Source organism: Hemitrygon akajei, chromosome 6 (assembly GCF_048418815.1).
Source record: "Hemitrygon akajei chromosome 6, sHemAka1.3, whole genome shotgun sequence".
NCBI lineage: Eukaryota > Metazoa > Chordata > Chondrichthyes > Myliobatiformes > Dasyatidae > Hemitrygon > Hemitrygon akajei.
This window is the reverse complement of record NC_133129.1, coordinates 132,953,524-132,970,922: the sequence shown is the minus strand read 5'-3', so window position 1 is coordinate 132,970,922 and position 17,399 is coordinate 132,953,524. Positions and strand designations below refer to the sequence as shown.

Sequence of the window (17,399 nt, the reverse complement as noted above, 5' to 3'; positions counted from 1 at the left end):
ATGATTAAATTCCGTTCTATCAGTTCAAAGGAAGGCTTGGCTGATCAAATTCCACATACCTCAAATTCCTCTCCTTGTTGCTAGGAGAAGCGTTATTCATTCTTAAACTCTCAACATTCATTCATGGGCGTGAATGGCCGTGAAAGCTAACAAGATTCTAGGAAACGTGTTATTAAGAGGAAGGCTAATTGACATGTAAACTGGCAAGATTATATTTTTTTGGTGAATAAAAGATTTGTGAAGGTTGCCTTTAATTATCTTGTGAGAATAGACCAAGTCTGGAAACAACTGCTTCCCCTTTAAGTGCATTTAATACTTAAAATATTGCATTGCATGGAGATTGAATACCCAGAATTATTGTTCAGTCAAACAGATTTTATTTCCTCAATCTGAATGCATCCATCAAGTTTTAAATTAGTGTACAATATGAACATTCCTTTGTTCTAATTCACAAAATGAAGAAATCACAAATAAGAGAAAATCTGCAGATGCTGGAGATCCCAGCAAAATGCTGGAGGAACTCAGCAGGCCAGGCAGCATCTATGGAAAATCCATGAAGAATTCAGTTGTTTGCACATAACCACTTATCAGTAACACTACTGGTTCTTGAAAAGTGTCCATTTTTGCTCATAGAGCCTCGCAATATTGCTTTCAGATTAATGTTTTAATTTAAAAATTTACACTGGGAAACACCTGACGGTGAGTACATCAAGAAGGCAACAGATCAACAAATAAAAAACAATATTCCATCAGACTCCTCTCTATCTCATTTGGTCATCAGCATTACCCTTGGTAACTACATCCTATTGCTTCATTTAAGATGTATCACATTTTATCAAGTGCCAAAGCTACATTGAATTACCATTTCAGTAGATGTTAAATTAATAGCTGTAATGATAAGAATTAAGGTGAGGTCATCTTTAAAATTTATGTCTTTAAAAACAGCCTAGAATTTTGTAGGTGTAGATAGGTGCCTGTATTTAAATACCTTCCAAAAGGAACTTCCTGTAGGTTAAGCTGGGTAAAAGAAACATACATAAGATTGCACAAGTCAGATTAACTAGTTCACTGCTGGTCCAAGGGAAAACTTTTCCCCCTCTCCTCCAGAATACATACGAATTAATTGAGTTGAACATATATGCAAAAATACAATTAGTTTTGGCTACCATTCATTTTAATTGTACTTTGAAAATTAGTATATTAAATCATAAGGGAAGTCCTCTTCCAAACAGAAATAATCCATTTAAACTGAATTAAAGTTCCAAGTACACTTAGTATCAAAGTATGTATATTATATACAACATTGAGATTCACCTCCTTACAGGCAGCTACAAAACAAAAGAAACCCAGGTGTTTTGCAAATTCTCCAAATCCATTTTACAGTACTGCATTAGTTCAGAAAATCTGTCTGAAAATTTATCATTAGGTAACTATTGTAATCTTTAATAGATCAGTGGGAGAACACAAGGGAAAATGGGGGTTTCCCACTAATGAGACACTGCAGACAAAATATGCCATATTGCCCTGTATCTGGCATTTCATTTTTTTTAAGGAAATCTTACAGGGAATGTCCTTTTAACAGTCAATTCCGAATAAAGGCATCAACTGTTAGTGATAGTAAATACATAAGAGCTTTTTTGGAGAGAAACTGACTCAATATTAATTACTCCAAGTGAAGGACGAAGTTTTCCAGTGGAAAGCACCTTCTATATATTTTTTAAGTGACACAGTGTGGCGTAGGCCCTTCCAACTGTGCCACCCTAGCAATCCACAACCCCAAATTTTTTTTTAAACTGAACCTAATTGCAGGACAATTTACAATGACCAGTTAACTGAAGTGGATGTGGGAGGAAACCAGAGAACCCAAGAATTGTACTCTGAAATGCCTCGAGCTATAATAGCATCGCACTAACAGCTACACTACTGTGGCACCCTCTGTGATAAGTTACACATACCACATTGTTAGCATAATTTCAGATGGTGACGAAAAGGCATACAGGAGCAAAATAGATCAGCTGGTTGAGTGGTGCTACAGCAACAATCTCACAGTCAACACAAGACCAAAGAACTGATTGTGGACTTCAGAAAGAGTAAGATGAGGGAATATACACACACACACACCCTCATTGAGGGATCAGAAATGTAAAGGGTAAGCAAATTCAAGTTCCCGGGTGTTAACATCTCTGAGGATCACATTGAGGCAGCTGCAAACAAAGCACAACAGCAGCTATATTTTATTAGGTGTTTGAGGGTATTTGAAATGTCACCAAAGACATTTTGCAAATTTCTACAGATGTACTGTGAAAACCATTCAAACTGGCTGCATCACCATCTGGGATGGGGATGTGGGGGTCACTGCATAGGATCAAAATAAACTGCAGAATGTTGTGACCTCAATTAGCTCCATCACAGGCACCAGACTCCCCAGCATCCAGGACATCTTCAAAGAGCAATGCATCATTAAGGAGCCCCATCACCAAGGACATGGCCTCTTCTCATTGCTACCACCGGGGAGGAGATACAGAAGCCTGAAGGCACATTCAAAAATTCAGGAACAGCTACTTCCCCTCTGCCATCAGATGCCTGAATGGATATTGAACACATAAACACTACCTCACTACTTTTTTCCTCTTTTAGTATTACTTGCTTAACTCTTAAAAAAAAAGCACACATCTTACTGTAATTTAACAGTTTTTATTATGCAATGCAATTTACTGCTGCCACATAACAACGAATTTCATGACATTTTTGACAATTTCATGATGTTCTCAGGGAATGTATGGCAGAAATGTGGCAAATATTCAGAGGATATTTGTGTGGCGTTCTGTATAGGTATGTTCCAATGAGACAGGGAAAGGATGGTAGGGTACAGGAACTGTGGTGTACAAAGGCTGATGAAAATCTAGTCAAGAAGAAAAACTTATGAAAGGTTAAAAAAAAAGGTAATGACAGAGATCTAGAACATTATACGGCTAGCAGGAAGAAGCTTAAGAATGAAATTAGGAGAACCAGAAGGGGCCATGAGAAGGCCTTGGCAAGCAGGACTAAGGAAAACCCAAGGCATTCTACAAGTATGTGAAGAGCAAGAGGATAACGTGAGAGAATTGGACCAATCAAGCGTGATAATGGAAAAGTGTGTATGGAACCGTTGGAGATAGCAGAGATACTTAATGAATATTTTGCTTCAGTATTCACAGCGGAAAAAGATCTTGGCAATTGTAGGGATGACTTACAGCGGGTTGAAAAGATTGAGCAGATAGACATTAAGAAAGAGGATGTGCTGGAGCTTTTGGAAAGCATCAAGTTGGATAAGTCTGCAGGAAAACATGAGATGTACCCGAGACTACTGTGGAAGGCAAGGGAGGAGACTGCTGAGCCTTTGGCAATGATCTTTGCATCATCAATGGGGATGGGAGAGGTTCCCGACGATTGCAGGGTTGCAGATGTTGTTCCCTTATTCAAGAAAGGGAGTAGAGATAGCCAAGGAAGTTATAGACCAGTGAGTCTTACTTCAGTGGTTGGTAAGTTGATGGAAAAGATCCTGAGAGGCAGGATTTATGAACATTGGGAGATGATGATGGGAATATGATTAGAAATAGTCAGCATGGCTTTGTCAAAGGCAGGCCATGCCTTACAAGCCTGATTGAATTTTTTGAAGATGCGACTGAACACATTGATGAAGGCAGAGCAGTAGATAAACGTACAACACACTGGAAGAACTCAGCAGGTCGGGCAGCATCCGTGGAAATGAGCAGTCAACATTTCGGGCCGAGACCCTTCGTCAGGAATAAAGAGGGAGGGGGCAGGGCTCTATAAAGAAGGTGGGGGGAGGGTGGGAAGGAGAAGGCTGGTAGGTGCCAGGTGAAAAACCAGTAAGAGGAAAGATCAAGGGGTGGGGGGGGGGGGGAACAGGAAGGGGATAGGCAAGAAAGGTGAAGAAGGGGAAAGTACTATGGGTAGTAGTAGTAGAAGGCGGAATCATGTCAGAGGTGATAGGCAGCTGGAGGAGGCGGCAGAGTGAAACTGGGATGGGGAAAGGAAGGGGGAGGGAATTACTGGAAGTTGGAGAATTCATGCCAAGGGGCTGGAGACTGCCCAGATGGTATATGAGATGTTGCTCCTCCAACTTGAGTTTGGCCTCATCATGGCAGTAGATGGACATATCCGAATGGGAATGTGAAGCAGAGTTGAAGTGGGTGGCAACCGGGAGATCCTGCCTGTTGTGGCGGACGGAGTGGAGGTGCTCGATGAAGCGGTCCTCCAATCTCCATTGGGTCTCACCGATGTAGAGGAGGCCTCACCGGAAGCACTGGATGCAATAGATGACCCCAACAGACTCACAAGTGAAGTATTGCCTCACCTGGAAGGACTGTTTGGGGTTCTGAATGGTGGTAAGAGAGGAGGTGTAGGGACAGGTGTAGCACTTAGGCTTGCAGGGATAAGTGCCAGGTGGGAGATCTGTGGGGAGGGACATATGGACCAGGGAGACGCGGAGGGAACAATCCCTGCGGAAAGCAGAGAGGGGTAGAGAAGGAAAGATGTGCTTAGTGGTGGGGCCCTGTTAAAGGTGGTGGAAGTTGCGGAGGATAATGTGCTGGATCCGGAGGCTGTTGGAGTGGTAGGTGAGGACAAGGGGAACTCGGCCTCTGTTGTGGTGACAGGAGGATAGAGTGAGGGCAGAAGTGCGGGAAAAGGAGCAGTAGATGTACTGTATATGGATTTCAGCAAGGCTGCTTGCGAAAGTAAGGAGGCAAGGGGATATTGCATTGTGGATCCACAAATGGCTTGCCTACAGAAGGCAAAGAGTGACTGTAGATGGGTCATATTCTGCATAGATGTTGGTGCCCAGTGGTGTGCCTCGATGATCCGTTCTGGGACCCCTTCTCTTATTGATTTTTATAAATGAGTTTGATCAGGAAGTTGAGGGATGGGTTAGTAAATTTGCTGATGACACAAAGATTGGGGGTGTTGTAGATAGTGTGGAGGGCTGTCAGAGGTTACAGTGGGACATTGATAGAATGCAAAAACTGGGCTGAGAAGTGACAAATGGAGTTTAATCCAGGTAAGTGTGAGGTGGTTCACTTTGGTAGGTCAAATATAATGGCAGAATATAGTATTAATGGTAAGACACTTGGCGGTGTGGAGGATCAGAGCGATCCTGGGGTCCAAGTCCATAGGACGCTCAAAGCAGCTGCGCAGATTGACTCTGTAGTTAAGGTGGTGTACGGTACATTGGCCTTCATCAACTGTGGGATTGAGTTCAACAGCCAAGTGGTAATGTTACAGCTATAAAGGACCCTGATCAGGCCCCACTTGGAGTACTGTGCTCAGTTCTGGTCACCTCACTACAGGAAGGATGTGGAAACTATAGAATGGGTGCAGAGGAGATTTACAAGGATGTTGCCTGGATCAGAGAGCATGCCTTATGAGAACAGGCTGAGTGAACTCTGCCTTTTCTCCTTGGAGCGATGGAGGATGAGAGGTGACCTGATAGAGGTGTACAAGATAATGACAGGCATTGATTGTGTGGATAGTCAGACTTTTTCCCAGGGCTGAAATGACTATCACGAGAGGGCACAATTTTAAAGTGCTTGGAAGTAGGTTCAGAGGAGATGGCTCGGTAAGTTTTAAAAAAAAAACAGAGAGTGGTGTGTGGAATGGGCTGCCGGCGACAGTGGTGGAGCTGGATACTAAAGGGTCTTTTAAGAGACTCCTGGATAGGTACATGGAGCTTAGAAAAATAGAGGGTTATGGGTAACCTTAGGTAATTTCTAAGTAGGTACATGTTTGGCATAGCATTGTGGGCCGAAGGGCCTGTATTGTGCTGTAGATTTTCTATGTTTCTATTTGATATTAAACCTGATTCTGAGTCATTAGCTTAATTCCATACTTATAAGGCTACCAATGTTAGGAGCAATGTTGAGTGAGAGACCTCGACTTGTGATGATTACTCACCATAATCAGTTAAGATTTCAGGTCGAGGACATTTTGTACTCATTCCATCCAAAACCACTCCCTATGACAACCTATCCCAAACTGCTTCCCCACAGCTCATTTTGACTTCCAAGTGTGAGGGGCCCATGAATTTCTTTTTGTCACAAAAATTTTGACCAGTTAGTTGTGTCCACTCAATGTTAAGTTATTTCTTCATTTAGTTCATCTACCTTGAACCTCCAACTACAATCACCGCGAACCGTAATTGATCTAGAATGCATTGTTTAAGTATTAATGACTGCTATTCAAGTTTCTCCTTTGTACCTTTCATTCATTTTTCTTAGTCAACATTTTGTAGTTAAGTTTTAATACATGTTATTGCAACCAGTGTTCATCATTTGAATACCTTTGTCCAGGATATGACCTCTGAGAACTTGTCTATATCAGTAATGTCCTCCACAACAAAGACTAGATATTTGTGCTACCTGTCCTCTCCTCTCCCATCCCCAACCGAATTCTCTCACAGCTGCTCTGGCTTCTGCTTACCTAATACAGAAAGCACATCGGTTTTGGTAGCTTCTTTCCTTGACCCAGCACATTTCTTATCCACAGTAATATTTGGCTTTATTCCTTGCCTGTGCCATTCTTGCAATTATCATTCATGTGTTGGGAACAATTATTGCACAGGTGCTGTGACCTGCCACTCTACTTACTTGCATTTTAAAGACTTATAAAGTACTATATAATGCAAAAATATATCTTTTTGATAGATAAATATGTATAAGGCAAGCAGTTGCACTTAAGTAACAAATCTCTTTTCCTTTTTCCTCCAGGAAGATATCAACTGTGAAATTGAACTCCATTTATAAATCAATTCAGAATCACAATTTGCTGCCTTTTATAAACTTCATTTAAAAAATAAAAACAATCTGCCTTCTCAACCAAGTTATAGGTGAAAATTTGCAGAGAATCAGACAACTGAAATACTTGCTTCAATGACTGTCAGGCTACTGGACACATAGTGTGACCCAATTCATACCAGTTACAAGACATCTTAACTGTCTAACTGAATGAAATAGCAATGTTGACAGGTCATGACTATCTGACATAAGATACAGAAGCAGAATTAGGCCATTCAGCTCTGCCACAGCGGATTTATTATCCCTCTCAACCCTATTCTCCCGCTTTTTTCCTGTAACCTTTGACATACTTACTAATCAAAAACCTATCAACATCCACTTTAAATATATCCAATTACTTGACCTCCGCAGCCGTCTGTGGCAATGAATTCCATAGATTTACACCTTCTGGATAAAGAAATTCCTTGCTTTGTTCTAAAGGGTGTCTTTTATTGAGCTGAACCCTCTAGGTCTAGACTCCCCAAGTATAGGAAATATCTTCCCCACGTTTACTCTATTTAGGCCTTCCAATATTCAATAGCTTCAATGAGACTCCCCCACATTCTTCTAAAATCCAAATGAGTACAGGCCCCAAGCCATCAAACATACATCATACTTTAAGCGTTTCATTCCTGGAATCATTCTCATGAACCTCCTCTGGACCTTCTCCAATACCTGCACATCCTTTCCTAGACAAGGGGCCCAAAACTGCTCACAATACTCCAAGTGTGGCTGGCCAAAGCTTTGTAAAGCTTCAGCATTACATCCTTGCTCTTATATTCTAATCCTCTAATCGCATTTGTTTTTCTGATCACTGACTCAACCTGCAAGTTAATCTTTAGGGAAACCTGCCAAGGATTCCAAAGACCCCTGCACCCGTGATATTTGAATTTGCTCCCCACTTAGAAAGCAGCCCATGTCTTTATCCCTTCTACCAAAGTCAATCACTATACATTTCCCTACACTATATTCAATGTGCCACTTCTTTGCCCATTCCCCTAATATGTTTTTTTGTAGTCTCACTGTTTCCTTAATACTACCTGCCCCTCCACTTTTGTATCACCTGCAAACTTGGCCACAAAGTCTTCAATTCCATCATCCAAATCATTGACATATAACGTGAAAAGAAACAGTTCCAATACAGACTCCTGAGAAACATCACTGGTCACCAACAGCCAACCAGACAGGACCCCTTTAACCCCACTCTTTGCTACTTGACAATCAGCCAATTTTCTATCCATGTAATCTTTCCTGTAATACCATGGGCTTCTGCCAATCCAAATAAACAATATCCACTGACTCTTTGTCTATCCTGCTATTTCCGCAAAGAATTTCAACAGATTTGTCCTTAAGGAAACCATGCTGACTCTGGCCTATTTTATCATGTGCCTCCAAGTACCCCAAAAACCTCATCCCCAATAATGGACTCCATCTTTAGCAATTATTAAAGTCAGGCTAACTGGCCTATAATTTCCTGACTTTTTCCTCCCTCCCTTTTTAAAGGGTGGAGTGACATGTGCAATTTTCCAGTCTTCTGGAACCTTTGCAGAATCTAGTGTTTCTTAAAAGATGTCAACTTCAACTGTTATTTTTCCAAATACCTTAAATAAAACAGATTTCTTAATTTCCAATTCTGTATACTGCATTATGTATAATTTATCCAATTTAATTTTCCATCATCAAAACTTTCCAAGGATTTCTAACGGCATCAAATGTAACTGCTTAAAAGAGGTTTAATTGAAAACTGGAGTAAATCTACATTGCTATGCTGTGGATTCAATACTGAATCCATATCTTCAAGCAGGTCACCCACTTGTGATATTGCCTCTCTCCCTATTACCACAGCCTGACATGCAGGCAATATCCTAAAGCTCTGCATTTTACAACTGTTACATTCCTAAGACAGTTACGTTCTAACTGTGCTCATTTCAAAACTATTTTTATGCCTGTGTCTCCAGAAATCTATCAGCCAGATGACAGTGCCTATAGTGTACCTCCATAGCAATCCCTGCCTCATCTTATTTGAGACTATTTTCTCTGCTGTACCCAACACTTCCCCATCATCTCAGCAACTTAAAACTAGTTTTTATTCTTTCCCAGTTCTGACAAAGTGGTTTGAGCTGAAGTAACTAGTTTCTCTTTCCATAAATGCTCTCTGACTTGCTGAATATTTCCAGCACTTAATTTTGATTTCAGATTTCCAGTATTTGTGGGGTTTTTTCAATTACTGCAAAAATGCTTTTGTTTTGTTAATGGTGCACTTATACATGCAGGGACTGTTTTGCTTTTATTTAAATTCAAAAACTAGACTTTCACTGCTTCTACTCAGTTTTTAGGAGTGGTATTTTGCCTTAGACTAATCACAAAAACTCACCTTTTAATGGATTAAAGAAGTTGAAGAAAGAATCATTGGGTACTTGCTTGGTGATGGTTCGGACAGTCCCTCTCCCTTTGTGCTTCTGTTTCTTTTTAATAGTTTTCACAGTTATATTCCTTCCTTTCTTCCAGTCAATAGTACATCTGTTTAGAAGTTAATGATTAGCTTTACTGTACACTAAAGCAGAATTACCAGCAACACAACTTAGCATCAGTGCATCACCGGATACCTCATTCAAATTTAGCCATTATTCATTCTTTTAACGTTTGATAGCAAACGTTTTATGATGGCATATAATAAAATATAGAATTAATTTGGACAGACTTTTGCCAACCAGATTTGATTCAGTCTTCATGATCATTATAGTAATTCAACAGATAATGTGATTGAAATGAGTTTAGTCTTTACACTGTGACAATGTAATATAAATACACAATCTTGCACTAAAAATAGAATCATAGAGCACAAGATAAAAACAAAATCACTATAAGACCAGACCTGCAGGGTTTTCTCATAGTTCAGCTAACAAATGCAACATTTTTCCCCCCATATTCCCATTTTTGTTTTATTCCAAATGGCTCAGATTAATCCCAATTTAAAGCATTATGATTACAATATGCTCAAATGTAATGGTTGCTAAAAAGTGTACTTAAATTTGAACTCCTGATCTTGTTTCAAGAAATAGTGAAAAATGAGCAACATTGATGTTAAGGAAGACTATGTGCCGGTAAGTCTTCAGGGACAGACAGGATATACCCCATGACACTACAGGAAGCTAGGGAAGAGAATGTGTCAAGGATCTTTGCATTCTTACTGGCCACAGGAATTAATGCCAGATTATTGAAGGGTGGAAAACATTATACCTTTGATCAAGAAAGATAGTAGGGATAACCCTGGGAAAGCTAAACCAGTGAGTCTTACTTTAGTAGCGGGCAAATTATTGAAGAAGATTCTTCAGGGACAGTTTACAAGTATTTGGAGAAGCATACAGTGGCATGCAAAAGTTTGGGCACCCCTGGTCAAAATTTCTGTTACTGTGAGTAGTTAAGTGAGTAGAAGATGAACTGATTGCCAAAAGTCATAAAGTTAAAGATGAACCATTCTTTTCAACATTTTAAGCAAGATTAGTGTATTATTTTTGTTTTGTACAATTTTAGAGTGAAAAAAAGGAAAGGAGCACCATGCAAAAGTTTGGGCACTCCAAGAGATTTGAGCTCTCAGATAACTTTTACCAAGGTCTCAGACCTTAATTAGCTTGTTCGGGCTAATGCTTGTTCACAGTCATCATTAGGAAAGGCCAGGTGATGCAAATCTCAAAGCTTTATAAATATCCTGACTACTCAAACCTTGTCCCAACAATCAGCAGCCATGGGCTCTTCTAAGCAGCCGCCTAGCACTCTGAAAATTAAAATAAATTATGCCCACAAAGCAGGAGAAGGCCATAAGAAAATAGCATAGCATTTTCAGGTAGCCATTTCCTCAGTTCGTAATGTAATTAAGAAATGGCAGTTTACAGGAATGGTGGAGGTCAAATTGAGGTCTGGAAGACCAAGAAAACTTTCCGAGAGAACTGCTTGTAGGATTGCTAGAAAGGCAAATCAAAATCCCCATTTGACTGCAAATGACCTTCAGGAAGATTTAGCAGTCTCTGGAGTGGTGGTGCTCTGTTCTACTATACAGTGACATCTGCACAAATATGACCTTCATGAAAGAGTCACCAGAAGAAAACCTTTCCTGTGTCCTCACCACAAAATTCAGTGTCAGAAGTTTGCAAAGGAACATCTATACAAGCCTGATGTATTTTGAAAACAAGTCCTGTGGCCTGATGAAGTTAAATAGAACTTTTTGTCCACAATGAGCAAAGGTATGTTTGGAGAAAAAGGGTGCAGAATTTCATGAAAAGAACACCTCTCCAACTGTTAAGCACAGGGAACATTTCACTGGTAGAGTGAAGAATCAATTCAATTAAATACCAGCAAATTCTGGAAGCAAACTTCACACTGTCTGTAAAAAAGCTGAAGATGAAAAGAGGATGGCTTCTACAACAGGATAATGATGCTAAACACACCTCAAAATCCACAATGGACTACCTCAAGAGATGCAAGCTGAAGGTTTTGCCATGGCCCTCACAGTCCCCCGACCTAAGCATGATCGAAAATCTGTGGATAGACCTCAAAAGAGAAGTGCATGCAAGATGGCCCAAGAATCTCTCAGAACTAGAAGGCTTTTGCAAGGAAGAATGGGCTAAAATCCCCCAAACAAGAATTGAAAGACTCTTGGCTGGCTACAGAAAGCATTTACAAGCTGTGATACTTGCCAAAGGGGGTGTTACTAAGTACTGACCATGCAGGGTGCCCAAACTTTTGTTTTGGGCCCTTTTCCTTTTTTGTTATTTTGAAACTGTAAAAGATGGAAATATAAAAGAAATTTTAAAAAAGAAATAAAAAATATTAAAGAAATGTGTCATCTTTAACTTTATGCCTTTTGGAAAACAGGTAATCTTCTACTCACTCAGCTATTCACAGTAGCAGAAATTTTGACCAGGGGTGCCCAAACTTTTGCATGCCACTGTAGTCTGATTAGGAATAGTCAGCATGTCTTTGTGAGGGGCAGGTCATGCTTCTTTGAGGATGTGACAAAGCACACTGATGAACGTAGAGTAGTTGATGAGATAAATAAGGCGCTTGATAAGGATCCCCATAGTTGGCTGATTCAGAAAGCCAACAGGCACAGGATCCAGGGAAACGTTGCTGAGTGGAGACAGAATTGGCTTGCTCATAGAAGGCAGAAAGTGGTAGCATATGGAGCAATTTCATTCAGCACATGGAGGTCAGTGACCAGTGGTGTTCCGTAGGGAATCTGTTCTGAAAACATTGCTCTTTGTGATTTTTGTAAGTGACTTGGATGATGAAATGGAAGAGTGGATTACTAAACTTGCATACGACATGATAGTTGGTGGAGTCATGGATACTGTAGAGGACTGTTGTAGATTGCAGCAGGACATTGATAAGATGCAGAGATAGGCTAAGTAGCAGATGGTGTTCAAACAGGAAAATCATGAAATTTGGAAGGCAACACGAGTGAATCTGCAGATGCTGGAAATAAATAAAAAACACAAAATGCTGGCAGAACTCAGCAGGCCAGACAGCATCTATGGGAGGTGGTAAAAACGAAGTTTCAGGCCGAAACCCTTCATCAGGAGTGAAGTAACATGGGATGGTCGAGGGGGGGATAAGAAGTGGGGGGAGGGATAAAGTAGAGAGCTGGGAAGTGATAGGCTCTGGAGGGAAATGGGCTAGGGGGAAGGTGGAGAATTATGGGAAATAAAAGAGAAAGAAAGGTAAGGCTGGGGGGAGAGATTATAATGGGGGGGGGGGGAAGAGAGAGATAAAGAGAACCAGACTAAAATAATAGATAGAGATGGGGGTAAGGGTGGGGGGCAGGGGTATCAACGGAGGTCAGTGAGTTGGATGTTCATGCCGGCAGGAAGGAGGCTACCTAGGTGGGAGATAAGGTATTGCTCCATTGACCTGCATGTGGCCTCATCTTGACGGTAGAGGAGGCCATGGACAGACATGTCGGAGTGGGAGTGGTCTGTGGAATTGAAGTGTGTGGCCACAGGGAGATCCCGCCACTGCTGGAGGACCGAGCGCCGGTGTTCGGCGAAACGGTCTCCCAGTCTGCAGCGGGTCTCCCCAATGTATAAATGGCCACATCGGGAGCACCAGATACAGTATATCACCCCAGTTGACTCGCAAGTGAAGTGGTGCCTCACCTGAAAGGACTGTCTGGGGCCTGGGATGGTGGTGAGGGAAGGAGTGTGGGGGCAGGTGTAGCACTTCTTCCGTTTGCAGGGATGAGTGCCTGGAGGGAGGTCCGTGGGGAGGGATGGGGGGATGAATGGACAAGGGAGTTCCGTAGGGAGCGATCCCTGCGGAAAGCCGAGTGGGGGGGGGGGGGGGGGGGGGGGGGGGGGAGGGGAAAGATGTGGTTGGTGGTGGGATCACGTAGGAGGTGGCGGAAGTTACGGAGGATTATGCGTTGGATCTGTAGGCTGGTAGGGTGATAGGTGAGGACCAGGGGGACTCTATCCCTGGCGGGCTGGCGGGGGGGATGGGGTGAGGGCAGAGGTGTGTGAAATACGGGAGTCGCGATGGAGGGCAGAGTTGATAGTGGACGAAGGGAAGCCCTTTTCTTTAAAAAAGGAAGACATCTCCTTTGTCCTAGAATGAAAGGCCTCATCCTGAGAGCAGATGCAGCGGAGGAATTGAGAGAAAGGGATAGCACCCTTACCCCCATCCCTATCTATTATTTTAGTCTGGTTCTCTTTCTCTCTCTTCCCCCCCCCCCCCCATTATAATCTCTCCCCCCCTGCCCTACCTTTCTTTCTCTTTTATTTCCCATAATTCTCCACCTTCCCCCTAGCCCATTTCCCTCCAGCCTATCACTTCCCAGCTCTCTACTTTATCCCTCCCCCCACTTCTTATCCCCCCTCGACCATCCCATGTTACTTCACTCCTGATGAAGGGTTTCGGCCTGAAACTTCGTTATTACCTCCTCCCATAGATGCTGTCTGGCCTGCTGAGTTCTGCCAGCATTTTGTGTTTTTTCTGAAATTTGGAAGGTTGAATTTGAAAGCAGAATACAATACTAATGACAGGATGATTGTCTGTGTGGAGGAACATTAAGGACCTTGAGGTCCACATCCATAGGTCCCTCAACGTGGCCACGTAAGTTGATAGGGCTGATAAGAAGGCATATAGTGTGCTGGCCTTCATTAGTCAGGGGATTGAGTTCAAGTGCCTTGAGTTAATTGTTGCAGCTCTATAAAACCCTGTCTAGACCACACTTGGAATATTGTGTTCAATTCTTGTCATCTTATTATAGGTATGATATGGAAACTTTAGAGAGGGTGCACAGATTTACCAGGATGCTGCTTGGATTAGAGATCGCATCATAAAACTGAGCGAATTAGGGCTTTTCCTTTTGGAGAGGAGGATGAGAAATGTTTTGACAGACATACAAGATAAGAGGCATAGATGAGTGAATAGCCAGAGACTTTTTCCCCAGGATGAAAATGGCTGATATAAGGGGACAAAATTTTAAGGTGATCTGAGGAAAATATAAGGGGGGGGGGGGGGGGGGTTTCTGAGGCAGTGGTGATGGTAGAGCCAGATATATTCAGGGCATTTAAGAAACACTTAGGCACATGGATGATTTAAAGAAAGAGGGCTATGTACGATGGAAGGGTTAGAATGATCCTAGAATAGGTTAAAAGGTTGGCACAACATTTTGGGCTGAAATATAATATTTTGTGTTCCCAACTCTGAAGAGGTTAGAAGTAGCATAAACATCCAACCTACATAGTGCCAGGATTAATCTAGCACTGGAATGGAACCTGATACACGACAAGAGACAAGTAACAGGTTACGAACAGTGCAAGACCAAGTAATTACTTGGAATGGTACGTTTGAGGATATAAAGATGTTATATTGCACATTACTACTGTAGTACTGACTTCATATTCAGACTAAAAATATATTAACATTTAAACAGCATGGAAATATTTTCTATCCAACTAGTAGAGAAAAAAAAGACATCTGTTAATTAACTGGCCAGTTCCTTGGAGAATGCCACTGAGTACAAGCTTAAGCAAACTGATAAAGAAACAGAAACTGGTTAGATTTTGCCATTTCGATTACACCTATAGGAAGGTGAAGTAGAAATTCACAGCTTGCTCTAGGATTGACTTCTTAAAAAGTATTCTACCTCACGGACTGTATTTCAAGTGGTGATAAAATGTCAAGTCAATAATGACTTTTCACTCACCCTACAGAGTCAACTATCTCTGGGCCTTCAAAGGAGAAAGGATCAGTCTCATCAGGTTCCGACCTCATCTTATAGGTTTTGGTTAATACTGAATTTGTGAAGTAATCGTTTGGTTCAAAGTGAAATTCTAGCGTAAAACTCTGTGGAAGAAAACAAAACAAAAATTATCTTAAAAAGCAAAATTTTTCATTCCCATTTTCATCCTTCATTAACCCAAACAGTGTACTCAAAACAATGAATATGTGACCTTTTTACTAAGTTGAAGGAATAAAAAAAAAAATGCTGATCACATGGAAGTATGACACCCATTTCCTTTGCTGGTATGTATTCACTAACTAGAGATCCACCACAACTTGACTTTGAAATACTCATATTTGATGTGAGCCATACTGGTCTCAGTTGATAATTTACTAATTCAAAATCCACATTTTCTCTTCTACAACTTTTACCCAATGTCAGTTTATGTCTAAGTTAGCAAATTTTATGACACATGCTAGTGATAATAAACCTGACTCTGAATCTGATTCTGGTAACACTGAGATGCCAAAGGATATATTAACACCAATGAAAAGAGCAATCGAACAGTGTGAGTTTACTGCAGCCTTTATATGAACACTTGATACTTCAAACTTGGGCCATTAATACCTCCAATGGATCAGTGTCCCTTTGCCACTTTTCAACCAATATTACTTCCAGGATATCTAACAATGTACAACAACTACCTTTGTCATACACTCAATGGAACTCATAAGAATACAGTTACAGATTCTCCTTAACAATATTACAAAGACAATTACAAATAGAAATTAAGCTGGTATGATCATAGCTGAAAAGGTAATATGCAAAAACACCTCATCTGTACTATTTCCACTAATATTCCAAATAGCCCAATGGTCCCGAAGAGGACTTACAGAATCATTAGTCAATTGCCCCACATAATGTGCTACGTGTAGAGACTGCTGTCAAATAACCAAAGATCATCATTAAAGATATGGCAGGCAAAACAATAGTAGACTCAGAAAATACAAGGTGTTTGATCAATGCAGTTGATTAAAACATACATATAAAGATCACAAGTGACCTGCAAAGGACCAAGCTCACAAACAAGTCTTCTTCTATAAGAATTTTAACCAGTCTCAGTGCAAATCATGGCGTTCATAAAGTGCTTTATCCCACTTCAATACACTACTCATAATTAAAAAATCTCAACCAAATACATAAGACCATAGACATATGAGCAGAAGCACTGTCATTCCATTATAGCTGACCCATACTCTTAACTTGATGCTCTGACTAATCAAGAACCTGTCAACCTTCAGTTTAAATATACTCAATGTCTTGGCCTTCACAGCCGTTTTTGATACAAATTTCCTAAGATTCACTATTCTCTGGCTAAAGAAATTCCTCATCTCTGTTCTAAAGGTATGTTGCTCTGGTCTGAGTCTGTGTCCTCTGGTCCTGACCTTACCAACTAAAGGCAGGATCCTCTCCACACACACTATCTTGGCCTTTCAATTTGATAGGTTTCAGTAAGATCTCCCTCTCATTCTTCCAAACTCCACTGAGTACAGGCCTGAACCAACAAACGCACATCATTCCTACAAACCCCCTCTGGACCCTCACCAAAGCCAAGGAAAGGGGCTCAAAACTGCTCACTATATTCTAAATGCAGTCTGACCAATGCCTTAAAAAGCCTCAGCGTTACATCCTTGCTCTTATATTCTAGTTCTCTTGGAATGAATGTAAACAATGCATATGCCCTCCTTACCACTGAGTCAACTTCAGGGAATCCTGCATGAGGACTCCAAAGTCCTTTTGCACCTGTGATTTTTTAATTTTTATTCCCCATTTAAAGGCTTACACCTATATTCCTTCTACCAAAATGCATAACCATACACTTCCCTACACCATATTCCATCTGCCATTTCTTTGCCCATTCTCCCAATCTACAGTTGTAGAAAAAAATTTGTGAAGCCTTTGCAATTACCTGGTTTCCTGCATTAATTACTCTTAAAATATGATCTGATCTTTATCTAAGCCACAATACTAGACAAACACAGTCTGCCTAAATTCATAAATCACATGCAATTGTACTTTTTGTCAATATACCATTTAAAAAAAAATCAGTCTAGGTTCAAAAAAGTAAGTGAACCTCTGTGGTAATGCCTTCTACAAAAGGAGTCAGCTGTCCCTATCAATGAGATTGGAGCATGGGTTGTAGAGGTGCCTTGCCTTATAAAAAAAGGATATAAAGTTAGGTTGCCGACAGAGACTGCTCTTCTCAAGAAAGATCTGTTTTTGTGAACCATGCCCTGATCAAAACAACTTTTAGAGTGCCTTAGAAGAAATGTAAAGATGGA

The 17,399-nt window shown here is 41.0% G+C and overlaps 1 protein-coding gene and 1 non-coding gene across 4 annotated transcripts in view; both read right to left on the bottom strand.

The window, feature by feature from the left end:
* nap1l4b (nucleosome assembly protein 1-like 4b) overlaps positions 1–17,399 on the bottom strand; it is a 121,777-nt gene that overhangs the window by 29,948 nt on the left and 74,430 nt on the right. For all 3 annotated transcript variants that reach the window (XM_073049266.1, XM_073049263.1, XM_073049265.1), the window contains exons 9-10: positions 15,040–15,179; positions 9,208–9,353 (exon numbers count right to left, since the gene is read on the bottom strand). In XM_073049266.1, the coding sequence (XP_072905367.1) occupies positions 9,208–9,353; positions 15,040–15,179 (286 nt within the window). The remainder of the gene's footprint in view (positions 1–9,207; positions 9,354–15,039; positions 15,180–17,399) is intronic.
* On the bottom strand, positions 14,523–14,652 carry LOC140729884 (small nucleolar RNA SNORA54). Its single transcript, XR_012099427.1, has one exon. It is a non-coding gene; the product is annotated as a small nucleolar RNA SNORA54 (small nucleolar RNA).